Source organism: Mus musculus, chromosome 1 (genome assembly GCF_000001635.26).
Source record: "Mus musculus strain C57BL/6J chromosome 1, GRCm38.p6 C57BL/6J".
Lineage (NCBI taxonomy): Eukaryota > Metazoa > Chordata > Mammalia > Rodentia > Muridae > Mus > Mus musculus.
Window position 1 is genome coordinate 64029132 of NC_000067.6, and position 27661 is coordinate 64056792.

At 43.8% G+C, this 27661-nt stretch overlaps 1 protein-coding gene and 1 non-coding gene across 8 annotated transcripts in view; both read right to left on the reverse strand.

The window, feature by feature from the left end:
• Nucleotides 1–316: 316 nt before the first annotated feature.
• Klf7 (Kruppel-like factor 7 (ubiquitous)) overlaps nucleotides 317–27661 on the reverse strand; it is a 92898-nt gene continuing 65553 nt past the window's right edge. For 6 of the 7 annotated variants that reach the window (XM_030243769.1, XM_030243770.1, XM_006496353.3 and 3 more), the window contains exons 4-5: nucleotides 13183–13306; nucleotides 317–6633 (exon numbers count right to left, since the gene is read on the reverse strand). In XM_030243769.1, the coding sequence (XP_030099629.1) occupies nucleotides 6582–6633; nucleotides 13183–13306 (176 nt within the window). In that variant the 3' untranslated portion in view covers nucleotides 317–6581. The remainder of the gene's footprint in view (nucleotides 6634–13182; nucleotides 13307–27661) is intronic. The other variant, NM_033563.2, reaches the window with a different exon arrangement.
• Nucleotides 13307–13370, reverse strand: Mir6899 (microRNA 6899). Its single transcript, NR_105864.1, has one exon. It is a non-coding gene; the product is annotated as a microRNA 6899 (primary transcript).

The following is a 27661-nucleotide window of genomic DNA, read 5'->3' on the forward strand; positions in this document are numbered from 1 at the left end:
ACCCAGCTCCCTAAACAAATACCATTCCATAATCAACCTCATTCTAAAATATTGCTTTTCATAACCTCTAACCATTTGCTATTTCTCCTTTAGTTCACAGAAAACATGAAGAACACACAGGCACACTCAGGTGTGTGTGCACATCAACTCACACATGCACGTGCCCATGTACATACTGCCAGAGAAAAATGACACTTTTTGCTTCCCCTTCCCAAGAAAGAAAATTTGTTTGAAGGACATAAGGAATCATTTGTGTCTATTTGAGGATTTTCTTTTTCCCCTAACGAAATGAGCTGAGGGGAAACACAGTGAACCATTCCAAGGCCAAACACATTCTACTGTTTATTACACATATTACATTCTTAAATAAAAATGCGTCACATAACATTTTTGCATAGATATCTTACAATATACCAATTTAAAAAAGAATTATGAAACAGACCAGTAACAAAAATAAATTTTTTCTTCATTAATAATTTTGTAACATTAACATACCACCATCATATAATACAAATAATAGTTTTAAATCTTAAGACTTTTGTACAGCAAAAAAACTTGACAAAGTAATATATTTATATATATATATAAAAAGCTTAAAAAAAATAAAATGTCAAAAAAAGGCATAACCGAGGGCTATAAGACTGGGTACTTCTGTGATATATTATAAATACCAGAGAAGGCCTGAGAGAATGTGACAGGGAGGTGGGGGGAGGGGAGGGGCTGGGAGCAGGTCTTTCCAAACACACTTGTTAGACACATCTGGCAAAACGAAAATGTATAGTGCAAAATTAAATTTCTTCAAGCAACTGTGAAGAGGATACTAGAGAGTAAAAAGGAAAGTCATGGTGGCTGGGAAGTCATGTGTTGGGAGCAGGAAGGGGAGAGGGTTGTGGGTAGCTGGGAAGTATGTGTTGGGAGCAGGAAGAGGGATAGAGTATGGGGTGGGGGGAGAAGATAGGGGTGGTGGTGTGGTGGTTGGAGGGGAGGCTCCAAAAACATTAAACATTTAGTTTGCCTTTGTGTTAGCAAGGAGATCTTGGCCCTAACAGGTGTATTTTTCCTCCCTGGGATGAAGCAGAAGTGAGATGGAAGAAATCAAATTGTCTGAGCTTGAGTGAGCAAATGCATGCTGGGAAGCAAAAAGGAAACAAAAAAGGCTAATGAGCCCCCAAATCTTTAGGACCTCGGTTTACAGAAATTATTCTGCCTCTGGTCCCAAGGGCTAGGATTGAAATGTCCCCTCTCCCCACCCACTGCCCCTCCCCTGTATGTGGAACTAACTCCCAGTGGTGTGGTTTTTATATACTGGCATTATAAGCATCCATCCCCCCAAAAGAGATTAGGCACTGGTGGCTACCCCTCTTATACCTCAGTAGCCTGTTTTCCTTCTGCGAAGGTACAGTAGGTATGTATGCACACCCATGCAGGTGTGTGCACACACACCACCCTCATTATTCTGACGTGGGGTCCTTTGTATGGCAGTAGACAGAAGCTGGGGTCAAAGCAATTACGATTCCAAAACTCACAGTTGAAAAAAATCGTATAAACGGTCCCCAACCAAGAACACATCAACCTTCCCTCATGACCACAGAGAGGGAGCCCTATTTGAAAAAGAGTATCTTGTTTGGGATATTTGCTAAGTGACGACTTTGATCTCACTCCTGTTGTGGATACCTGTTTCCCGAGGACTTACTGGAAAATGCAGAACACCTGAAGAATACAGTACTATATTGAAAGATGCTCATAAGAAAGTTAATTGCAGCTTAGCTATCCCCTTTCTGGGATCTGTTAGAGGAACCAAGAGAGGAGATTTAAGTGTTAAAAACAAGAAACCCTGAAGCTCAGGCATTAGTCATGAGACACCACATTTCATAGGAGCAGATTTTGCTTCCTTTGACATATTTCTGTTGTCCATCTCAAGTGCTCCCAAAGATCCTCAAAGAGAAACACATGCCATCAGGAAGGCAGCAATGGACACTCAGGCTGGGCCCTCCGGTTGCAAATTAAGCATCACCATGTTTCCCGAAATGCAACCCAGACACTCAGAACCAGGTATCCTCCTGCCCCAACTTCTGCCACTTCTAAAATAAAATTGAGGAAAAGTTTTCATGAATTTATTTCAGCCAAGTCTTTCTTAAGTTCCACCTGGGCAATATTCTAGGTGCAAGATTTCAGCCGGATGTGAGGTCTTTTGTTTGTTTGTTTGTTTAAAGGGAGAGAAGGCAGACAGATTTCTGGAGTCAAATGGGTTGTTCATGCTCCCTTCCTCTTTCCTTCTGAAGTAACACACGCAGAAGAGGAGATATAAGTAGTCCCCACATTTACATTATGAACTGATTCCCACAGAGGAAATCACTCAGAACCGTGAAAATTAATCACACTGAGGTTTGCATTGGCAAACCATTTCTTTGGGCTTTCCCATGGGATGCAGGAGTGGAGGCTGCAGGCAGGACAGTTCTGAATGCTTGAGTTAGCCAACCCTCCCCCTCCCCCATTTGTTTTCCCTTGGATGCAAATAGACACAGATCATTTGGAAGCATATCCCAAATTCAAGTCCCTAAATACACTCTTCTCTAATTTCAAAGAAGATTTAAAAATAAAAAATAAATTAAAAAAAATTCCTAGGAATCCATCCTGCTCATCAGACATGAGGTTGGCTCTCTTTTTACCCTGTTATCATCAGGCGATCAAAGATGGAAAAGGGTAGAGGTGTGCATGGGGAGGTGGCAGCAGGGAGAGTGGGGAGTGGTTGAAGGGCTTTGGGAAGGAAACTGGGACAGGGAAATGGCCAGCATGAAGGTCATTGGGGGGGGGTCTCCAATATTTTTACAAAAATGCAGCTTTAACTTGGAATCCAAACATCTCTTTCTTTCTGGACAAAGTACTCATCCACATAGGCATGAGGTTGGGCCAGTAAGCTGACAGTGGGACAGGAGGCCAGGAGCAAAGAGCAGCATTACAATGTCGGTCCCCACATCCCTGAAGGTCACGTGGAGGAGAAAGAGAAGTAACTTGAAGTAAAGAAAATCACCAGTGGCTTAGAACCATGTCTTCTACATAGCCATCTCTGGGCCCTGGATAGAATGCTCAAGAGGACAGCCTATGCCACATTTATGCCAGGCTTGCCCTTTCAAATCTGGGATCCCCTTGGAATGCTAGGAGGTAATGTCTTAAATTGTGAAAGGGATTTCATGTTTCAAATATCCATGACACCATTCTAGACACCCAGTCCTCTTGGGAGCAAAGGACACGTTGAGGTTATTTCTTGAAAAACCTGCTCCCTCCAGAGGCATCAAGCAACTGCCTCTGCAGTTGAGGAAGAATGGAGGAGGACGTGTCATAAACCTATTTCTAAAATGTCCAAGGGATACCCACCCCAAGCTAAGGACTCGCAATCTTCCACAGGTCTTCACTGGGGTTAGAGAAGAACAGATTCAAAGCCATGCGCTTAGCACCCACCAAATTCTCAGGCCAATTCCCACAGCCAACAAAGGACTCTGAAGCAAGCAAGCACCATCATGGTATCTCAGTGCGCCCTGCTCCAAGAGAGATCAGGAGCAGATCACAAAGACCTCACTGATACAAAAGAGAAATTACCAAACATTTCAGACACCAAAGAGGACCAAGGGGCCTTTGTTCTGCCACATTCAAATGAAACCACAGATGGCGAGAGGGACAAACAGCAATGATTACTCTTTTGCATTTCTTTCTTTTCTTTTTTTTTTTTTTCCTTTTTCTTTTTTTATAGAGCCTTGCATTGGTCAGTACAAAAAAAAATTAAATTAAGTACTATAAACCTTAGTAATGACAATTTGAGAGTAAGAGCAGCTCCAGCCTGGGAGAGAACATCTGTAAATCGTGGCAGCCATGGCTTAATGCCATCCCTGGCGTGTGCGTGCATTCATGCTGGACACTGACTGCTACAGACTGGGAAGAGAGAAACAAACCAACAGAATTTGGGCAGTCTAAAGTTTCATCTAGTGCACTGACTGGAGGCGCTACAGTTCAATACAGTTGAGGTTCAAGGTCCCTCACACGTCCTTCATCCAAAAAAAGGATGCAGCACACATTCAAATAGAATCCCATGGTATGCCCTGATGGACTGGCTGCAGAATGCACTCGATTGCAGTAGAGAACGAGATTGTCAGCAAGCAGTGCTCCAGAGCAGTTTCTAAGTCATGTCCACTTTTAAATCTTTGGAATAAATCAGATTTCTTTTTTCTTTAATACCCTCCAACTAACATATACATAATTGCTTCTGGCAAATGGAGTATGTGTGTGTGTGTGTGTGTGTGTATGCACCCGTGCGCACACGTGTGTGTTTACAATGGTTTCTTTTCTTTTTTTCTTTTTGGTCTAAATTGGAAAAAAAAAGTAAAACAAAAATGAAATTTCTAAAGGCTAGACCTCGAAATGCCCCAACTGTCCAACTGGAAGCTATAGCATTTGTGACAAAGCGGTCCCTTTACCCTCAGACAAGTAGATTCAACATTTCAGTAAAACCAAAGCCGTAGAAAGCTGAGAACCCAAGTGCCAAGGATCTTGAAGGTTGCTGTCATATGTGTTTGTGTTGCTTATATTATTATTATTATTTCTTTTAAAAGACTTCAGTTTTGCATCCCAAATATGTATGGGCGGCATTTTAACAGTCAGTGGATAAAACAGTCAGAGGAGGGCAGGAGGGAGCCAGCTGGTATGAGGGTGCAGCAACCTTGTACGGACCAAACGCCACTTTTGTTTGTTAGACGCGTCTTGAAGGGATGGTCCCAGAATATACAAAATATACAATCTGCCTTAATACCCACCCCGCTTGCTTGCATAGGCCAGTTAATGGTCCTAAAGGCAGTCTTTGGAGTTTAGGCCAGTGCCAGCTAGCTAAGAATTCGGGAAGATAGAAACCAACATTGGATGTGTGTGTGTGATATGCAAGTGAGCAATATAAATCCCTTGGAATCAGCTTTCAGGGTAAATATGAGGCCTCTGTTGATCTTGGGTGCTCTAGGTCACAAGCCATGGTGGGTCTAGCCAAAAAGAACCAGTACCCCCTAAAGAAAGCGCCCCCCCACCAACACCCGTAGAGACATCATAAGAGTGACACATTCACCCTTTCCTTAATGGACAACCTTCATTCCCACAATGGCATTTTGAAGTATGCATTTAACAAGTGGGTACCATGATCTCAGAGGGTGAGTGAGGGAAGGGATGGGATGATGTTTTGTGAAGCCTCTAGATTTGGGAGGCATCCGCGGACTCCCCCACTCCTGGAAAGAGTGAGATTTTTGGCTTTTTTGTCAGGTCATAACCCAGAGTTAGATTAAATACGCAGCTGCCCTTTGAGACTAGCGAGATCTATGCTGTAAGTAGTTATAGGGTAGCAAGGACAGTAGAGTAGCCGCTCACTGTGAGCTGAGGTCATCACGCCTTAAGGAGGGATGAGAGAACTCTGATGTCCCATCTGATTGGCTGCTTCGAGAGCTAGACATCCAGGTGCCGAGAGAGTCCTGGAGAGGTTTAGTCCACGGAGAAAAGATAAAACATTTAAGCTTCCAAATAAGCTTTTTTTTTTTTTTCAAGTTTTCATTAGCAAAAAATCAGAGAGATTTAAAAAGAAAAAATCTAGCACTGGCAAGAAGGTGAGGCTCAAGGGGTATACTGTGATTTATCATCAAGGACTTTTATTCTCTTGGCCACTTTGCAGTCATGCTAGAAGTTTTCAGAATCCCTAGTGCATATGATGTGCGAGAGTCAAAAAAAGTAAGAAAAGAAAACTCCTCCCTCGAGAGTAAAGTCTAGAGAGATGCAGGCCAGAAAGGTGTAAGGTGTAAATCCACAGTCTGCTGCCGCTAAGGCCGTTGGTAGCAATTCAAAAGATCTCACTGGTCCTAAGAAGAACCAAAACCAACCGACAGTTCTGTGAGGAAGTCTGACGTACGGAATAGTAGGACTTTTCACACACAAAGGACAAATAACCCAGGAGTTAAGTTTGGCTACCAAACTGCAATTTGGTTTTCTAGGTCAATCTCCCCCAACTATTTAAAAAGAAACATTAGTGCTACACATATGCAACCATAAGATGTTGGATTCTCTTATCACGTTGCACTGAGAAGTTATGTAAGCCTCTTGGACTGCGGCCACCATGGAGACAGACATCCGTTTGCTTTGTTTTCCATTGGCAACATTGGGAAGTGATCCAGTAGCGCTGGGGTCAGCAGCCAGTGCCTTGCCGAGTTCACCTGGCTTCCTTCTTCCTTGTCTTCTATCATCTGGCTAGGGCAAGGCATAAGAAATAGACGTATATACTTTAAATATAGTTGAGTGCATGAGAGTGGATCTGTGTGTGGGTCTGTGTGTGAGAGGGTGTGTGTACGTGTGCGTGTACATGTATGCACACAGAGGTTTGTAAGCGAGAACTTTCTTCTGCGAGGCAGTTCTCCCCGCCTGAAGTCCAGCCCTCTGCCTCACTGCATTTCCTTCGGACATTGGCTGCTGCCATGGCAACTCTGGCCTTTGCGGTGTTTTGTTCTTGTTGTTTTTTTTTTTTTTACTTTTGTTTGTTTTTATTTTGTCTTGTTTTGTTTTGTTTAGATATGTCTCTTCATATGGAGCGCAAGATGGTCAGACCTGGAGAAACACCTAGAACGACAAACAACAAGCATGTCAGAGAGGTCCAGCTACTTTTCTCAGTTTTAAAGAGAGACAGCACTTGTGAGTTATGGAGAGACGAGGAAGTGTGCTGGAGGAGTCAGCTCGGGTCAGACTGCTTTAATTCAGACCCTAGCTCTTCCAGTAGCAGCGTGGCTGATGGGGACACTGTCTCTTACGTTTATTTAAGGATTAGGCAAGAGAAGTATCATAATATCACATCGCACAGAGTAAGATGTCACTACACGGGGACTGTTATGATTATAACTATACTTATCTAAGAAGGAACAAAATGTGGAAGTGCTCTCTAAACACATGACATGCTCATGCACTGTATATACAATAATGAATAACTGGCCTATGTCACCAGTTAGTAGAACACTGATGTTTCAACACCCACTTTGCTGTCTCGGGCTTTACCATGAAAGCCTAGGAGTGTATTGCCTATAATTCCAGGTCCACACAGGCATAATATATTCACACCAAGACAAAGAACAGAGTGGTGTTCACAGATAGCCCCAACACTATCCTGGGGACATCTCCATGATGAGTCAGTCAGTGTGTGTGTGTGCATCTGTCTGTCTGTCTGTCTGATTCAGTATGTGTTAAAGAACTAAGGGGAGGATACATAGGTGGAGAGTCATGGAATAAAGACTGGGGCTGAGGCTCTTGGACTAACACTTGGGGCTTAAGTTCCATAATCGAGCACCTTCCTTGGCAGATGCTATGGTCATCTTCCTTCCTCTTTACTCTGATGGTAGACATATGAGAGTCTCTTGGGTAGAAACCCTTTTATGTTCTCACTAGTATAAAGCTGACCTTCCTTCTAAAGTGAAAGCCATGGCGGCAGTGATTGCTAAGCAACAGTCACATGACACACAGAGGCCAAAGGAAAGGTGGTTCTATAGCTACTGAAATTACTGGAAGAGAGACATGCTCCTTCCACTGGGAATGCTAAATTGCTAGGAGATGAGCTTTGAGCTGCTAGTGTGCCCATACTGCCGCTGGAGAAGGAAGTGAGCAGAGAAAAGAATCTGGATGGTATCTGGGAACTTGGATTTAGCCAACCTTAAAGACAAACTGAATTCCATTTCTAATAGTTATTCGAGCTAATAATCTAAGCTTGTTAATAAGTAGCCGTTTACACTGACATCAGTCTAAGGCAGGTTTCTGCATCTTACCAATAACAGTGTGGGCATTTCCGTGCTCTAACAGTTTGCAATATCAGGGTCTGGCGGAAGTACCTGCTGTGATGCATGTAAAGCAACAGCCATGCATGGTCTGGCTGTGTGCTCTCTCCTTAAGCTAGCCCTTGCCTGGACTATGACAACATTCCTAGGCATCGCTGTAGCTTGAGATAGCTCCACCACTCAAATTCCTTGCTAGGACATTAGCAAGCTACCCATTCAGGCTTGCAGAGTTTCCTGTCCAAAGCAAGGCTTCCCTGTGTTTGCTCATTCTTAAACAAACAAATCACAAATCCACCCTGTTCCCTGACCCCATACTCTCCACACCCTCTGTTTATGCCCATTCCTTAAATAGGTACATGTGTACAACAGTATCCCAGGAGATGATAAGAAAAAAAGACAAGGCTGGGCCAGTGGTGGCGTACGCCTTTAATCCCCGCACTTGGGAGGCAGGGGCAGGCAGATTTCTGAGTTTGAGGCCAGCCTGGTCTACAGAGTGAGTTCCAGGACAGCCAGGACTACACAGAGAAACCCTGTCTCGAAAAACAAAACAAACAACAAGAAAAGAAAAGAAAAGAAAAAAAGAGAGGAGAGGGGAGGAGAGGAGAGGAGAGGAGAGGAGAGGAGAGGAGAGGAGAGGAGAGGAGAGGAGAGGAGAGGAGAGGAGAGGAGAGGAGAGGAAAAAAAAAAGACAAAGACAACAGAAAACTTACAGAACAGGAAACTTACAGCATAACAATCTACTACAAGATCCCCCGAATAACAGTGCCAGTCCCAGCAGCTTATTTTAGGCCCTTAATTTAGAGTGAACTTGTTATCTGGACTGTCCCTATGAAACAACTGAAACAGATTCAAGGTATTATAAAACAGTGATATAGCTAAACAGTCTTCGGGATATTCAGCTTTGAACTTGCACAATTCTGTACTGTCATGGGACTCACTGTCTTGCTCTCTTCCCTTCCCTCCATCCCCCCCCCTTTTTTTTTTTGCCTTTTCTAGCATCTAGAGGCTGCCCACACCATTTCTGGAAACTCCAACCCTCCATCATCAAAGTAGAATCCTTAAAAATGCCAGAGGCGGGTGAAAGAGCCAGAGCAGCTGGTATGGCGGAGGACCGGGAGTCTCCAGCAGTGAACGTGGGCAGCCTCCGGCCCAGCAGTTCTCAACCTGTGGGCTGCAACCCTTTCTCAGGGGTCACCTATAGCCATCAGTATACACAGATTTTACATTAGGATTCATAACTATACCAAAAAAAACTATAAAGTAGGACGAAAATAATTTTACGCTTGGGGGTCATCACAGCGTGAGAAACTGTATTAAAGGGTTGCAGCACTAGGAAGGTTGAGACCCACTACCCTAGATCCCGGAAAAAGGCAATAAATCAACTCCAGACCCTCAAACCTCTAGAACAGACAGGCTACTGACATAGCCTTGGGAGAGGGACTTATGTTGAATTGAAAGTTATTAGACTGTCAAGAGAACGATTTTGTAATGTAAATTAGCACAAGGCGCCTGGTTGCTATGGCAGTGGTCAGGGTGGGGTTAGGATCCGAGAGAAATCAAGAGAACAGGCCCTTGGAATCCCGTGTCCAGGGTAACTGGGGATTTGAACAGGTGTGATAAGGAGAGGCCCTGGCAGAGGGTTAAACCCTTTACTTTGCTTCTTAGGTGCTGGGAACATGTAACATTATTCACCCAGTCACACGTGTTCAGCTTTTCCTCTGCTCTACTGTGACAGGTCATCTAGCCATATATGCCCAACTATCTGCCCTTATCCTGTAATGCTTTTCAGGAAAACAGCCAAGTCCTTTAGCATGGTATGAAATACACGCTGTGTGCCAACCGACCCCAAACGGGCATCTTCATTTGCTCAAATTCCAGGAAATGTTTGATACTCAGACCTACAACAGATCCCCACCATTAAGACCTACAACAGATTCCCCACCACTCAAATTCAACAGACCAGGTCAGGTACTTGGGTGGGATTAATTTATATTTATCAATTTATATTTACTGAGCTCGGCATAGAAACAGGAAAGACTATAGATAAGCTGCGCGTCTAGAAGTACAGAATCCAATCACTTTAAAGGGTACCGTACCCCAGGAAGTACTCATAAAGACTCAAAAGCCTACTGACCTCACACGACACGGTCCTTACTGATTGTGACTGCTACGTTACAGAGGACTAGTCGGTGTTCTCTCGCTTATGGTCAGGACCCTTTGAAGTCAAATGTGTTATTAAACCAACTGCAATCCTCTAGGGGACTCAGAGGCTAATACTTTCATCACCTAAAGGTGTACTGTCGTACTAAAACACCCCCACTCAACTATCCAAGGCCTTGTCTGACTACCTGAGTAACAGCCCCACCTGGATCCTAACAGCCTACTTAGGAGAAGGCTTTTCTGAGTGTTCCCTGGGGAAGAAGTACAGGCCAGTGAACTACCATCAGTAGCCTCATGCTCTCTGGGCTGTGAAAGACCTGTCCCTCTGGCACGGCATCACTTAGTAAGCTACAGTAGGTTCTGTCTGGCCATGGCAGCGATACGATGGTGAGGATCCTCTGTAAATCACCTCACTGGGTTTCCCTCCAGCCTGAACCTGAAGCCTGAGTGTCTTCAGAGGCCAGTCAGGGAAAGCATGCAATGCAATGGGGCCAAGTATAACAAACACGTAACACCCCTCCCCCCAGATTGTTTCTTTACATTTGTGGTAAGGCACCAAGTATGGAGAAATGGTACTCTCTATAAGAGGAAATAATACAGAAAGCAGAGTACTAGACAACTTGCTCTCATGTTGAATGGGCAATAGGGAGTGATGGGGATAGGAGAAAAAGCAATCATTACAATACATGACAGCCATTCAGCTCCAGTCTATGACAGCCATCTGGAAATGTAAGCCTACAGTGGTCAGATGCAATCGTTCTAGATAGAACTACAAACACAGACTTGTATGGGACATTTAATAATCTTATGAACAAAGAAAACAAATATAATTAGTTCATGTGTTTTTAAAACTTGCACACGTGAAAAGCATAAATTATACACGGTGTATGTTTAAGAAAAAGAAGAGTAAACCGAGAAAGAGAGAGAGCTGAGGCCCGGCCCCCTGCATTTACGCCAAGAGAAGCCAACGGGGACCAGGTTCCTGCTCCCAGGTGCAGATAGCCTCAATTTCCAAAGGTCTAAGTCACCTAAGGAATGGCAGCTCCCCATCTCTCCAGGGCTTCCTTTCATCTGCTTTGGGGCCTCACGACAGTTCCCAGACCTGTCTATTCTTAGCTCCCTGAGCAGTAAAATGAGAGGGACTGCCTGTCATAAGACACTAGTGAGTTGCAGCCCTCATTCCTGACGTTGAAAATGGACTCCTGACGCAGGGCATGGGACTCTGGTGGACTCAGAATCTCCCGCGGTGTCACTTCACAGAATCTGTACCACCAGTACAGCAGATGCCATCTCCAGAGACCGCAGTGTGTTCTGGTGAGGAAGGCAAAGCAAATGACTAACCGATGACCCATTGCTGCTATTTCTCTCACACCAAACAGGCTTGGAATATTTTTCCACATCACCCACATGAGTGGGAGACTGCTAGTATATTGGCTGCATAACGTTAGGAATTCCTCAGTGTGTTGAAATGGCAATTTCTTAGTCAGTCCTCACTCTCCAAAACACATAATGCCACAATCCCTGAGCCTCAACACCCTTCAGAGATGGGTGCCTTATGGAGGTACCTCCAACCACCACGCTGTGACAACTCACAGGGATCTCATCTTCATCCCGGGTGATACAGTGGACACATCTTCTGCACAGGTCTGTGAGCAGTCAACAACCTATAGGTTTCTTTATTAGCCAAGGCTGGGAATGACTGAACCCAGGGACATGGGAGATGGAAGCTGAAGAGATTGTCAAACAGAAACACTGACTGGGACACGCCGAGGAAGAAAAGCTGCTGTCCTTTGCACATTCCAGAGGCCTTCTAGGGAATGGGATGACCATGGGACAAGGGCTATGTTCCTGGGTAGCAGAAGCTGCTCTTCAGGCAGAAGAAGACAATAGCCGAGAGAGGCACACTTCCTCCAGCCTGGGGGAGAGGTTATCTCTGCACTCCAGGAGCCAAAGCCTCTTTATTTAGTTCTCAGAGGATGAAGATAAAAGAAAAATAGCCTCCTCAGGAAGACTGGGGGAAGGAAAGCCAAGACTGTCCTTTATCTGCATCCCAAAAGAACACCAGGCCAACTTGGCTGAGCCTGGATTTGAGCATCCTCCTACTACACTCCAAGAAAGCAAACTCTCAAGAGGAAGGCCTGGCTGGTGGGAGAGGCAGGTGTGGAGCACAGGGCCTGGGAGAGGCAGGAAGTGAGGCCGAGCTCATTTCCTTCCGAGGACAGCCTGGCCTCCTCCTGGACATCCTGCTTCCCCCCCTTCCCCCTTCGCCCACCTCCCCCGCCATCCTGCTAGCTGCTGTCCAAGCCGAGGGGACCCTGAGGCTTTCGGGGGCTTTATTGTATTAGAAGCATTTTTCTCATCATAACCAAGACCTTTAGTATTGCATTAAAAAGATGGTTAATTTTCTTAAGCTTCCTTTTAAACACAGAAATAGGATTAGAAGGATAACATGCTCAGATGCAAGCCCATTATTTGATTATGTCTAAACCTAATCCTGCCTTCACCTTGGCCTGCAGAGTCTCCATTTTGGGGTTTATCGGCTGATAATGCCAGGGCTGTCAGATACTATTACTTGGGTACTATCTGTTGCTACGGGATCCTTTTGACTATCAAATACTGAAGGTTTGAAATTGAATTACAGGACGAGTTTGCAGAGTTTTGCCATCTTTGGACCCTTGAGCATGTCTTCAGCGAGGAAGGAACAGTCCAGATGTCCAAAGGATAGGCCCATTTTCAATAATGCTTTGGAAAAAGCCTTCAAAATCGGCCTTTCTCCCATTAACCAAACTTTTTTTTTTTTAAACATAAAAGATGAACAAAGGTGGTATGGATGATATTGAAAAGGCCAGAGGAGGCAACTTCTATTATCTTTTGTCAATACGCTGTTAATTCTCTGCCTCATCAACTACCTGTGTGAGGAATGACATCTTGTTTGTACCTAGTTACTAGCACTGGTTCAAAGCCAGCACTGAGTAAATGCTATGTAACCCAATGGAGACCCTGAAACTTTACTACATAAGAGAGTGCATCTTTTCACCCTTGCAAGCAGTAGAGAAGTAAAATGTATTGCCAGGCCCATAGAGCTGTGCACGAGACAGGCCTGCTTGCTACTAGACCCAGATCATACATACAGACCCCAACCTACTGCACTATTTCCCTCCTTAGTCCCGTAGCTTCTAAGTCACCTTACCTGTCGCAGTGGTTACACTTAAAGGGCTTTGCACCTGTGTGTTTCCTGTAGTGCCTTGTGAGCTCATCGCTCCGTGCAAAACGCCACTCGCATCCTTCCCATGAGCACTTGTAAGGCTTCTCACCTGCAGAAGACACAGAAGGACAATGGTCAGAAAGGATCTCATGCCCGCTGCGTTCTGCTGCCTGGTGGCTAGTCTCAGCAGATGGCCTCTCAGATCCTTCTTGGTAGACTACATTCTCTAATATAGAACATTACTTTTAAAATAATAATAATAATAATGATAATAATAATAATAATAATAAATAAAGCCCCCTGGTGCTGTGTGTTCCTTTTGTCTCTTTCCTTTTTTAACCTTCAAACCTCTGAGCCATCATCTCGGTTCCCAGAGTCAGGGCACTTCCTTCAACTGGTGAGGGATCAATTTTTATTTATTTTCTATTCCCAGGAGCACGCCAAGCCCCACGGTCCAAGCAGAAAGGAAATTGCTATTTTCATCTGAACCACAAATGCTTCTAATTCTATTTTTCTCAAGAACCTCCAGTAACTTACCATTTCAGTCTCTTTTGTCTCTCCCTGACCCCCTCTTCTACCACAAACCATGGCCAGAGACCTAAGTGCTGATACAAACGCCTCAGCCTCCTGGAACCCGTGTCCCTTTCAGCAAATGTGCCTGGGTGGACAGACAACAGGACCACGACCAACCGAGAGGGAGTAAGACTAAATCCCTTCCTGACTCGCAGCATTCATGGAGAAACTGCCCAGAGGTTCCGATGATTCAGTGACTCTTCTAGAGGGTTCATGCTGGATAGTAATATACATCATTGCAAGATATTTTAGAAGTCAATTTATAGAGCAAGTTTTAGCGGCAGGGAAGCTGCTGAGAGATATGGAATCCGAGCACTGGTGCGCAAGTGACCTTTCCACAGAATAAATACAGATGGAGGATACGTACGAAAAAGTGCAGGACTTGTTATTTTTTTTTTTTAAACCCATCACATCTGTCACCAAACAGGACAAATATTTATCCTTCCAACTGTATAGTGAGCTGATCCTAATTAAGTAGAATGGCGATGTTTACAGACCCATGAAATCATCAAGTGCAGCCCCTGCCCCCAAAAGGCAGATGAGCAAAATGGTTTAGGGTCCAAAAGCCAACCTTCCTGGGGTACTACAGGCAAGGCTGGTTAATCTTGGGTGACTGTCTAACCTTGGGTAAGTTAACAAAAGCTTTCTTTGCTCCTGTTTTCTCGGGGATAACAAGAGTGTGCACATGCCCCTAAAATGTTTAGAAAGAGCAACAATGTGGCAATAAACTGCACATTAATTAGAAACAGTAGCTAGCACATGGGAGACTCATAGAATCAGTAAATATTATAGCGTATGTAATTTGAGGTCTGGAGAGATGGCTCACTGAAGTGCCTGATGCATAAGCATGGGCACATGAATATCCATCTCCAGCAGCCACGTACAAGAGCTGGGTACAGCCGTGCACACCTGTAATGCTGCCACTAGAGAGGTGAGACAAGCAGGTTCCTGGCGTTCATGAGCCAGCCAGCCACTGTGCTTAGCCAAGCTGGTAAGCTCCAGGTTAGGTGAGAGATTCTATCTCAAAATCCAAAGGGGAGAGCAATTGAGGAAGACACCTGATGTTGACTTCCGGCTTTCACACTCGTGAACACATATTTGCATATGCACCTGCATGCACCCATTGACACAGCTACAAGAACACATACATATATATGTATGTGTATACACACATACCTCCCTCTCTCTCCCTCTTCCTCCCCCTCCCCCACACACAAACACACAATTTCAGGCTACAGAGACTACACATCCAAAGTACTATGTATGTACCCATTTTTCCCTGATCAGCAGCTACATCTCCACCACACAACCTTTAAGAACACAGTACCCAGGTACTGTGTTTTGCTTATTTTTTCTTCCCACATTTTCTTCCCTTTAAACTTGACTACAAAACATCCACAGCTCTCTGTTTCTATCACCTAGAATCAAATCTAACATGCTTGAAAATTATTACTTCACTAAATTGGTGCCCCAGTGAGCCCACTGCTCTACAAGACCCAGTACAGCAGAGGGGAGACATGAATTTCTTTCAGAGAGAACCAAGAATACATAACGTGCTGAGAGCCTGGAAGGAAATATTCATTTTTTGGAAACCATGTGTGCATGCATGTGTGTAACACCAAGCAGTACTAGGGTCACCTAAAAGCTAGCACCTTGCTGTAAGACACTTGAAAGGATGTACCAGATGAAGGAAAGAGAGGAGGTGTCCCCTCAACTTGGGAGTGACTTTGTTTGAATTCATTATGCTGTACTTTTACTGTCCAATGGGAGTGAACTTATTAGTAAACCTGTGACTTTGAAATAAGCTATGGTGCATCCAACGGGTACCTACTGAATAGACAATGAACCTCAGTTCCTCTCCCTCACCCCTGCTTCCTGTGTTTGCATGAGCTGCTAGCAGGGAAAGGCCTAATCAGATGTCAAGTAAAAAAACGAGAGCTCACAGCTCCAAACAGCCAAGGCTGGAGTCAATGTAGTCAGCTTAAATATGGGGAAACAGGGAGACAGTTCAAGTTTTAATAGCTCTTTAGTATGTGGGTAGAGAAAAGACCAGGGTGCTCTTCAGGAATGTTCAGAATGAGAGGGACACCACAGGAAAAGCAAGACATCCAGTGCCCGATCTGAAAGCCTAGTGGGCATGGTACTTAATGCCATGAATCACTCACATGGCTTTGTTCTTTCACATGGAGATCTGATACAAAAATAACTATGGCCCCTAAATGATCAGAAATTCAAAATGCCTTCCAGTCGCAAAGACATTCAAACAACAACAACAGCAACAATAACAATAACAACACTGTCTAAAGACTGGAGGTTCATAGTACCAGGGTCCAAACATGGTCAAATCACAACCAAGAACTGAGGGAACACCATAAAATCACATAGCAATAAGCCAATATCCTTTGCTCCAGGTCAACCTCACACTGGCGCTGGCTGATCCAGCAGAGTAATCATGCTGTGGAGGGTCCAGGAAGGACAGGAGCAGGTGGCACTTAACACTGGATGTCCTCAGTTCAAAGTGTGTTCAAAGGATCTGTGTTGGACCACATAGAGTTCAGAGGTCAGCAGAGCAGATCTATGGAGTTGGGACTATGCCTCCTCATTCAGGAGCAGGGTACTTAGGCCACAGTACTTCCACATTCGGTGCCCAGATGCTTACGTGCGTCTGTACTTGTGAGATGGGTTTGTAGAATTATTGTTAGCATTTCCATCACGGCCCAGACTATGTCTTCATAGACCCCATCTCCCCATGAGGTGTAGACACACTGATGATACCAACAAGGCACAAGTTCCTACGAGCCTACCTGCGGGAAAATTTGCTCACTCAATAAAAGCTTTAATGTTCTTTCTTTATAAAGGGATTTCCCCGTTTGGAAGAGAAAATAAAATTTAATGTGATAGAAGGAAAAAAGGAAGGAAAGGTAGATAGGAACTGAAGTCAGGGAAGAAAGTAGGTGTAGGGGGTGCGGAGAGGGGGGACAGAGGAGGAGATAGGGAAGGAGAAAGAGGGGTGGGAGTGGAAGGAAGAGAGGGGAGAGGCATACAATGGTGACGAGGAGGATAGAGAGAGGAGAAAGGAAGGATGAACAATAGGAAAGGGGGGATGCTCAGTTGTAAGTGGAACAGGTTAAGCTGTTACTCAGTTCTTCTTCCCACCTGACCTCTTTCACCCCGCCGCCTTGTCTATACCAGACACTGCTCCAAGATATAAAAGTGATGCACACGGCAGGTGTGTGGCACCTAGAATGGCTATACCATTCAGCTTGCTCTGCCCCAAGAGTGAGCAAAAATGTCCAGGAGAAGGGCATTTGAGACAAGGGACACAAAAAGCATGAGGCCCGGAGTCCCCAGTGGATCACATAGTAGATATAGGTGTTCCCTTCACAGAGGTGGCTCTGTGCCCAGCTATGCGCCCAGCTTGCCGTGCGGGAAGGAGAGCGCTCTTCAGAACCCCCAGGTTTCACGTTGAATATCAAGAACCACTTTGCCTGCCTGGCAATCACCTCAAGAAACTTGCTTCCCTAGGGGGGAACATGCCACCTCAGAGGTGATTTACAGTTGGATGAGGGCTCTTAAGGAGAGGTAAGGGTGCCTGAGAAACACAACTGACATTTATCGAGGTTGAATTACAGCAAGAATTCGTGCACTTCCACAAAATGGATCTGAAATGGAGCATGCTCTAAGCCAGCATGGCGTTCTCCCTGCTTCTCACAGGGTCACTCTCCCTAAACTGCAACCCGCAGATGTGATCGATCAAACAACACCATCATAAATGCTTTCTGGCCACAGACCCCAAACATATGTAGATTTATTCACGAATTATATAAATGTACTGAAGTGCTACTATGCTAGCATATCGTAAAGCCTTTATTCAATAGATCAATTAAAAAGAATGAGGGCAAATTAAATATAAATAAAGCCATACATTATTCTTCTTGCATTCAAAAAGATTGTAAATTAAACATAAACAGAAGTTATACTTTTTTCCTCTTGCACTTGAAAAGACCAGCTTCTGAGGCCAGGTCCTGGAAGTTAAAGGGAAGCTGATCCTTCAGCCCTATGACACTGGATGGCTTCCACTCTGGGCCCTTACACTTTATTCTTCTTACAGGAGTCACAGAAACTTTGAAAATTCAAATCACAGAATGTGTCCCTTTCTGGGGACCTTGAGGTAGTATAAATCCATCCAAATTGGCTTCCTTGACATTCTGTGGTAGATTCTATTTTGAGCATTTGAATTTTGTTTTACAAATTTGAAAACCTTATTCTGAGTAGGTAAAGTACTTTCCATAAAAGCATGAAGACCTGAGTCTGGAATCCCAGGACCCAGGTGAAAATCCAAGCATTGTGGCACACAGCTATAGTCTCAGAGCTGGGTGGGTGAAGTCAGGATACCTGAATCTCACTGGCCAGGCAGCCTAGCAAAACCAGTGAGCTCTAGGTTCAGTGAGAGACTCTCTCAAAACAAATGAGGTAGAGAGTAACTAAAGAAGATATCCAATACTCAATTCTACATTCAAATATGCACATGTGCATGCAGTCTAATACACACACACACACACACACACACACACACACACACACACAATTTTTTTTTTTTTTTTGTGAAATTGGCCTTATACTATACCAGGCTACCAAAATCATTCTTGCCTTAAAAGTGGTTAAAATGAAATCCAAGTGTATAATAGTTCCCTATCACTCTCAGAGTAAAAGTCCCAAGCCTGCAAGCAGTAGATGATGCAGTCAGTATGACCTGACTCCTGGCTACCTCTCTCATCTCATCTTTCTCCTCTACCAACCTCCCCTTCCAGGAATCACCACCTTGCCCCTCTGCTTCCTGCATGCACTTCCACCTCAGGGCCTCTGTCCACCCTTGTTTTGTCCTATGCCTGGAACATTCTTGCCCCTTCACATAATTCTTCATTTAGTCTCTGGCTCAGAGTATACCCACCGTCTTTAGCCTCTGTAAAAGTCAGTAAAGGGTGACACGGTGGCACACACTGTCATCTTAGCTTGTGAGAGGTAGAGGTAGGGGGATGCAGAGTTCAAAGCCAGCCTGGACCACAAAGGGGAAGCCTTGTCTCTAAATGAAAACAAGGTGCAGCCTCTTCCCTTATCCACAGCTCTTGGTTGCTTTGAAATGAGATGGCATGGTATTGGTGGGTGCTATCGTTTTCCTCGGCTAGATAGTCAGCTTCAGGCAAGCATCCATTTTGTTACTGTAATGCCAACAGCCCTGAGTATTAGCCCAATATAGAGTATTAGCCCAATACTCTAAATCCACTTTCTGATCTGCAAAACCATCATTTCTAACCCACTATCACATGTTCTCCACAGAACACACTACATGAATAGTGAATAACAACAACAATAACAACAACAGTCCCCCAAACCTACTGCATCTTCATTGTCAACAAAGACTGGTGCCCACACAGGAGCAAGATAGCTTGTGTGAATTCTAATCCCTTGCTGCTGTAAGAGGTAAAACTTGCTTGGCCTTTTAAATCTGACATTCCTCTTGAACATGTGCTCCTCTACGATGTATTCCTTCACTAGCAGGGGTCACTTCCATCTCTTCCCTATCTCTCAGGGCCTAAAGAATGAAGGTCCTGACCATCTCTATCTCACACCTAAGGATCCAGGTCTCCTGAGCAACTGCCCCCTGGAAAGCATCAATTTATGAAGCCCATTTTAAAAGGCTGCCTCTGGACTGGACTAGAGAGCATCCCTGGTGGAGCAGATGCACTGAGCTTCAAGTTCACCTTTAAGATACAGATGGTACCATGAAATAGGAGCATGAAGCAGGATCCTGCACTCAGGGATTTTTTTTTTTAAAGAAACATGTAAATGAGCATTGTGCATGCAAATACTCTAAATCCACTTCCTGATCTGCAAAAAACGTCATTTCTAACCCACGTCTTAAAAAGAGGAGAACTTTGACGTGGCTAGAGTACTGCATAGGTTAATCTGAATCTTTATTTATTTGCAATGTGATTACTAGGCATCTGGACATGTCAAGGTTAGGGTCCTTTCAGGACTTGGATTAAGAACGTGGAACTCTCTCAGGTGAGAAGGATAGAGAATCCTTACAGTTTCCCTTTAGAAGCAACCATCAGCCATTTGCAAAGACCCAGGGAATGAATCGTAGAGGCAATGCCACGGAGCTCCCAAATGCCAGGAAGAGAACAACTAGCAAACATCCGTCCACAACCTGGCAATGCTGAGAGCTCAGACTATAGGTCCTGCAGTTAAAAAGTGCCAATGCTGAGTTACTGATGGCTTCTGCAGAAAACTGTCCAGATTTCTCTTTGATTCTAGCTGTATCTTAAGTAGTTTCTCTTCTTCTCCAGTAAAGGCTTAGCTGACAGAGAGAAAAGAAGACAAAAACTGTACTTCTCCAGAACATTAAAAGCATCTGCAATAGCTACCACATATAATAAAGAGCATCTCCACTAATCCCCGTCCCGCACTGACCTTCTACTCATCCACTATTCCCTCACCAAGGCCTCGCAGGTGCCAGGACCAAAGCCATTGCATTCACACAAAGCATGTATCCATTCTTCAGGGCAAGTCACTATATATTCCATTTTTTAATTCATTCTTCAAACAGCTTTAAGGCGATGGCCAGCTTGGGTTATCTGAACTCTTCATAGCCTTGGATGTCTTCACAATAGTTGTTCAAAAATAAATAACTGAAATCACATTCTCGAAGATGTACAGATCCTACGCCAGAACATGGAGATGGGAGAGGGTCTGACTTACTCTCAGAGCCCCTGACCAGGACACTGGACACAAGGCCCATGCGATATGCATCCCTGAAATGCACTAAGGGAACCAGAGAATTGAACCTCTAGCTGTAAAATGGACCTTAAAAACTAAAGCAGCGCAAAATGCTTTGTACTCTTAGCAGGACCATAGTCCTGTAAGTTTAACACATGGATTCAGATATGCCATCAAAAGAAATTTATTGTGGGTTTTAAAGACTCACTCTAAAAGGAGTGGAGGATATGATGTATTGATACCTTTTTCATATTGATTTCCTGTTATCATATTTGTTCACATTGGTTTATGTAAAGTGCGTTGCCAAAATCACTTTTACCTGTTTCGTTTTTACTTTTTTGGCAGTGCTTTGTTTGAGCTAAGCAAAAATTCTTGCCACTAAGCTATAACTCCCAACCTTCTTTTTGCCTAAAGAAGATAAAAAATGGACTCTGTGGCTTACATATATTTCTACTCTGAACTGAGCTTTACAGAAGCCCCATGACCAACTCAGCCTTAAAGGTTCATCCTCCTCCATATCAGCATCTTGCTGCCCATGGCACCCCAAGGCCTCACACCCAGTGTTGACATTTCCATGTTCTTACATGTGGGAGAAGCGAGCTTTCTCCCACACTCATAATCTTGCACGAATCCTCAACTACAAGAGGATGGAGGAGAGAGAGTCTTGGTAGCCACACTCAGTTATTCTACTTCGGTGTATCCTTAAACCTATCTCCTATGTCCACTTTCTGCCCCCTGCTCCTCCCAGACATCCCCAGCTCCCTTGTTGCTTATGTCTCTGTCTGGAAGGGCCTGACAAACTCCCCAAAAGTAAAGGCAGCCCTCCCGAGTTAGAAGATTCTCCTCCTTGTTGCTACAATGGAATTGATCACCCGAGTCATCCTTCTATGAAAGAATCTGCTTTGAGAATCTCTATGCATTGAGTTTTGGAGCCTGATCAAGTGATATTCAAGATAAGGTGTCCAGGTGAAGGCAGCAAGTGTGGAAGGAAGAAAACTTTGTTTAGTTTAAACAGGGACATGTGTAAAGGGCCTGTAAAGGAGCAGAAGCTTGGAACATTAAATCCAAAGGCTCAAAGAAGCCTTGTCTGATCTCCACAGCCAAACTTAGTAGATGGCTGCAGTCTCTCCCTGCTAGAGAGCAAACTTCACTGAGATCAGGAACCATTACTAACTTCTTTACTTTATTTACAAAGCACAGCATAAACTTCCTCTGTGTGTGTGGTATGTGTGTGTGTGTGTGTGTGTTTGTGTGCATGTGTGCACGCAAGAGAAGGAGAGAGAGAGAGAGACAGAGATAGAGAGAGAAAGAACAAACATACAAACAAAAAAAAGCAGCATAAAAATATTTTACCCTCTTTGTGGGTCTACATAACTTTCACCATTGAAAGTTTAACATATGTATTGAGTTATGTCTTTAACATATATGTGTTAATTTTGACATATATACTTCACAAAGGTGCCATAAGAGGCCCAACATGATTTTAAGTAGATTTTTTTTACCTCCCATAGCAATGTCTCTTGCCGTGAATAATCTCTTATTGTGGGAGGTCTCTCACTTCCATTTGCATTAGAGGCCCTTTAAGACCCAGGAAAAACAGTCGGACTCCACCCTGAGTGTCTGATTCATTTGAGGACTCGGGAATCCCACTTGTAGCAAATTTCCAGCACATGCTTCAGAAACCATTGCTCCAAAGGGGGAAATGTCTTATTCTAGCTCTGCTGTTGTCATACAATGACAGCGTGTCCTCACAGAGTCCAGCAGCAGTGATCTTCTGTAAGAAGTTCTTGGGCTGGAAGATTGCTCAGTGGGTAAAAGCACTACCAATGTAAGCCTGCAGCCTGATGACCCAAGTCCAACCTCTGGAACCTGTGTAAAGACAGCTGGATGTGGTGGTACACATCTGTAATCCCAACTTTCTACAATGGGTTAGGAAGTGGAGATAGGAGAATCAGCTAGACGGTGAGCGTCACCTAGCCTAGCGTACACAGCACAGATGATGTGAAAACAGACTTTGCCTCTGACGTCCTCATGTGTTTTGGGGCTTGTGCGCACCCATTCCAGTGAAACCTAGTGTCTGACTATGACTGGTGAACTACAAAGTCCCACTAGAACAGAAGGTGTTCCTTTAATTTGTGGTGGGGGCAGCAAAACGGATCTGAAACATGATACCAGAAAAGATGGTGGGAGCAGAGTCCCTTGTCACGTGTATGTGAGGGCAAGGACACAGGGCTTCTTCAGGAGTCTTACAATGCAAGCGGGGCACACACCGAGTCACTCTGTGCTGTACACTGCCCTGCACATCACGGACAGAAGAACACACAGAAACAGACAAATCCTTTGTGGCCATGTTCCACTTTTTAATTCTTTATTCACAAAGCATAGCATAAACTTTAGGAAGCAAAGTGTCAGGTTTGTCGTGAGTGTGTTTGAAATGTTGGAGGAAAACTGGGTTGGTCATGAAAACAGGGAAATGACGTAGATACTGAAGTAAGTTTAACTGTTGAAAGTTAAGAAGCGTTTGCAATGTGCAATATGGGATTGCATTGCATGTGCTTGGAGACACACCTCACTGAGCTTCCCACAAGCCAAAGGATGCCAAAGGATGGTGGTAGGCAAGTTCCTTATTTAATTCAACGTGTACAAAGTGTTCTAATAAGTGCTAGTGGGGCTGGGCAAAGAAGAACCAGGGACTATCAGAGCCGGAACACTACAACACCCCACAGTGGTTAGGATAGCTGCACTGTTGCTCCCCCAAGACTGTAGACTCCTTGACACATCTAGGCATAAAGCAGCAATTCCAGGTCATTCTTGGCTACACAGCAAGTTCAAGGCAAGCAATCTCAAAGGAATCCTCCAAAGAGAGGGACAGAGGCAGGGGGAGGGAGAAGAAAACAGACAGAGCCGTATTCGGCACTCTATGCTCTCCAGTTATGAAACAGGAAATGATGACCTCCTGAACTTGAGACAGTTTAACTACTACTTTTTTGTTTGTTTGTTTTAGAGGCACCAAGATACTTATAAATTTTTTTTCTTGTTTTATTCTTATGTGGTTTGAGTTTACTTTTAAAACTTATTTTTCATCAGCTATTTTGGAGATTAATCTAACAAAAGCATGAAACATAAATATACCTTGGAAATTTAAATTATATTTGGAGACTTAAATATATGTTGCTGATGACTGGTTACAATATAGTTACAGACTAGGTGTATGTTAAATTTGAATAAAAAGTTATTAAAGCATTTATCTTTTTCATTTTATATAACAACTTCACCACCATGTGAAATAATTTCAAATGAATCTGTAAGATGTTTCTCCCATTTACAACCACAATAATTCCTCTGTAAGTCAAGCTCCCGCCATTCTTGCTGATATTTAGATAGAAATTTGACTGTTAAAAAATATGAGCTTCATTTAAACTCACCTTTAGTTGATGCTTGGGATTTGCTTTCAAATATAAAGATTATCATAAAGTATTAAAGAATAGACTCTTAGTACAGCAAAGCTTGTAAAGGACAAAATACTTCACCTTTGTTTCTCAGACAATGCTTGGATCCCTACAGAGACAACCCATTTCAAAGACTGACAGCCCCAGAGCGTGCATCCAATTGAAAATCGCAGTGAGTTTATTCCTCTTGACTAGAATTTGGTAGTAAGAAAAGAAACAACCAGTCAGGTGTGGTAGTGCACACCTTTAATCCCAGTACTTGGGAGGCAGAGGCAGGCGAATTTCTGAGTTCAAGACCAGCCTCGCCTACAGAGTGAGTTCCAGGACAACCAGGGCTACACAGAGAAATCCTGTCTCGAAAACAACAACAACAACAACAATAATAATAATAAAATTTTAAGAAAAGGAACAACCATGGAACATCCAAGGCTGAGTAAGGGCTGGCTTAAATGATACTCCACCATGTGAGGTGATTGGTGCTTGGGAATCACAGAAAGCGGAGGGGACTGGAAGGACACGACAGCTGAGAGAATAAGCAGGGGCTAAGACGGCAGACTCTGAACGGTACATCCAACTGATGACATCAGAGACTCTGAACAGCACATCCAGCTGATGACATCATCCAGCTGATGACATCATCCAGTTGATGACATCATTCAGCTGATGACATTGAATGTACTGCCTTGGATATGTTTTACTTTCTTTTACTGCTGACTAAAAACTGAGTAATATCAGCCCAAATTACTATTAGGACGAGAAGTTAGCTTTCTACTATATGTGCTATAAATAGAAAAAGAGATGATATTTGTTTTTTAAAAAAATAGGACAGGATTATCAAAACCTCTCAGAGCTGCTTTTCAAAAGCATATATACTATAAAATGTCCGGAGTCAGCATCCTGAGAGTGTTTTGATTAACATCATGATGCTATCAATTGTTTTTCCCTTAGTATACACATGCAGACGGGGGCGATACAGTCTAAGCCCAGTCATTTCCATAAGGTAGTTTGCTCTAAAATCTAACAAGTCAAAAATGTAATTCTATTAAAGCCCCGAAAGTTCAAATTAGAGAGCTTACTCAGAGGTAATGGGAGTCAGATGCCTCCTCTAGAGGAACTTCCTTTCAACACAGTACGTGCCAATCTACCTTAGAGATGAAGGTCACACAGAGAAGGGTTAAGTCTTCTAGGACCTACACAAATCTCTTCCAAAATGATCAGCATTTTTCCCAGAGCTTGGATCTCGCCATTATCTAAACCAACCCACCTGTCTATTTTACCTTAGCATAAAAGTCTAAGAAAAATATTAACCCCAAAATGAAAGTCTACATTTCGTATTTTTGACCAATGACATGCTAGGGCCACTGATGCTCCCATGCCGCTGCTGAGGTACTTAGGGTCTATGAAACTGTCACCTGCTTTCCTACCTCACCAGCTACTGACCGTCTCTAAGATATGGAGTGCCCACCATCTCTAAATACTACCACCTCGCTACACCGCTCCTGACTGGGGTGTCCTTGTCCATTCATATGGTGTTTGCTTCCACATGTCACCCCCTACTAAAGCATTTTATACCCACCCCCCAAATTTGGGCCTTCTCCAAATCTTCAATCTTTGGACCCCTACTTTTTGTTTCTTGTAGATACTTATCTTTTAATGGCACAATATTCTGTCCTGATTTTTCCCACCAGAATTAGATGCAAAGTATTTTTAAACTGAGACATTTTATACTTGTAATTCAATAAATACTAAGTATATAATAAATACTATATGCTATATACTTTATAATAAATGCTATCCCAAACACTGGTAGAAATGTTTTGTTGTTTACCTCTTTCATCAGGAAGATTCTAACACAGGCTCAGATACACGTTTGCACCCAACCCAACACTTGCTAATTAATAAGTCAGCGATCAACCAAAATCCAATAGTACAAGAGCTTGTTACTGCCTTGTCTACCAGATCCACAGACCTTTAAGATGCATTATCTTAAGGATAATGGACTCTTCATCTCTGTCCACAGAAATCAAGCCAGGTCAATTCTTAGACTTCTTCTCTAATTCACTGATAGGAAAAAAGAAGCTCCGCTTTGTAACATGCACTGAGTTCCACCAGCATTAGTTCTAATATGCATCTGCCAATTACATGGCTGGAGATGAAAGTGAATGGAAAGACTCACTCCATCAGAGAAATCCCACAGGGGAAGCATCAGGCTCACACAGAAACACTGCAGGGCCCAGGGTGTTTGGTAAGTGTGGTGTGTGGTGTGTGTGTGTGTGCCGCCATGTGGAGAGGAAAGGCCTTTGACTCATTAGAATCATTAAGGCAGAAGCTCCCAGAGGACAGCAGACATACTGAAATCTGAAGGATGTCAGGGACAAGGCCATTCCAAAGAGAAGGACCAATATGTGAAAAGGCCCAGATATGGTAAGCGGCAGTGGCTTATCTCAGCGAGGTGAAGGGTGAATACATGGGGAATAATCCTAAGAATGGACAGACAGATGGTAACAGTCAGACCAAGGGGCCTTAATTACAAACTAATTGTCTTGAGGCCAGAGCCCTGGAACTAGCTTGTGATAGCTGTATGTTTAGAACATGACACAATGTATGACCTTCATACTTCTAGAAGCTTGTACTTGGGAAGTGTCACCATCACAGGTGGGTTCTCCACCTCCCCTCCCCTAACCCCCAGACTCCCCACTTCCCCCACCCCTGTCCCTGCCTGACTGCTTGCCTCCATTCTTCTGTCCCTCCCTCCTGCCTTTTGTGACATGGCCTAGAAGAGACTAAGCATACTGGAGATCTGTCAGAGACCTTCCATTAACCTGGTGCGAACACACACACAGGCCTGCTCTATCTTCTGCCCTTCCTCCCACCACTGTCTCCTCAATCTGCATTTGTCCTCGGTCTGATGCTTCCTAATAGTGATCATTGTGAAAGCTTGATGATGGAACCATCCACAGAATCTACGTTAGCACACACAAGACCTCCCCTTCCCCTCAAATCTGCAAACAATTCAGCACAAACACCTGACACCCACATATGCAGAAGCGCCCCCACACAATCTGTCAGACTCCAGAGCCCTAACCTCAAACAGCCTGAATTTCTTCAGCGCTAAACCCACAGCTATGATATTTTCTCTTTATTCTTGTACTGAAAAATGAAGGCATCCTGGGAAGAAAATGTCAATGCAATTTGACTTTGCATTCAGGAGGGAGAAAATGTGCAAGAAATATTAGCATGTGGCCAATCGGACCCTATAGGCTTGCTCTCTCAAGGTGGTGATTTCGTATCTGCTTCCTATTATTCCAATAGTGCTATATTCTCATGAAATGCAAAATGTACAGGAAGCTTCCAACCAACTTCCTCCACTTCACAGGGAGCTAACTTGCACACACTTATTTTGATTCCCAATGCACCACCAACTAGGATTGCACTAGGGATTTCCCCCAGACCATGGGCCACATTAGGAAATTCATGAGCCAAGCATTTTAAATTAGGAGGGCTGTATTATAGGCTAAACCAGAAACTACTTTTAAGAGCAAGAGCATATAGCAGCTCCTGTCTCCGCTTACACACTTCTTAGCTACAGTAAGATCCCCTGACTACTGGTTAATGAATGACCACTCAGTGTACATACCTATCATCATCTCAGTGTTGTGGAA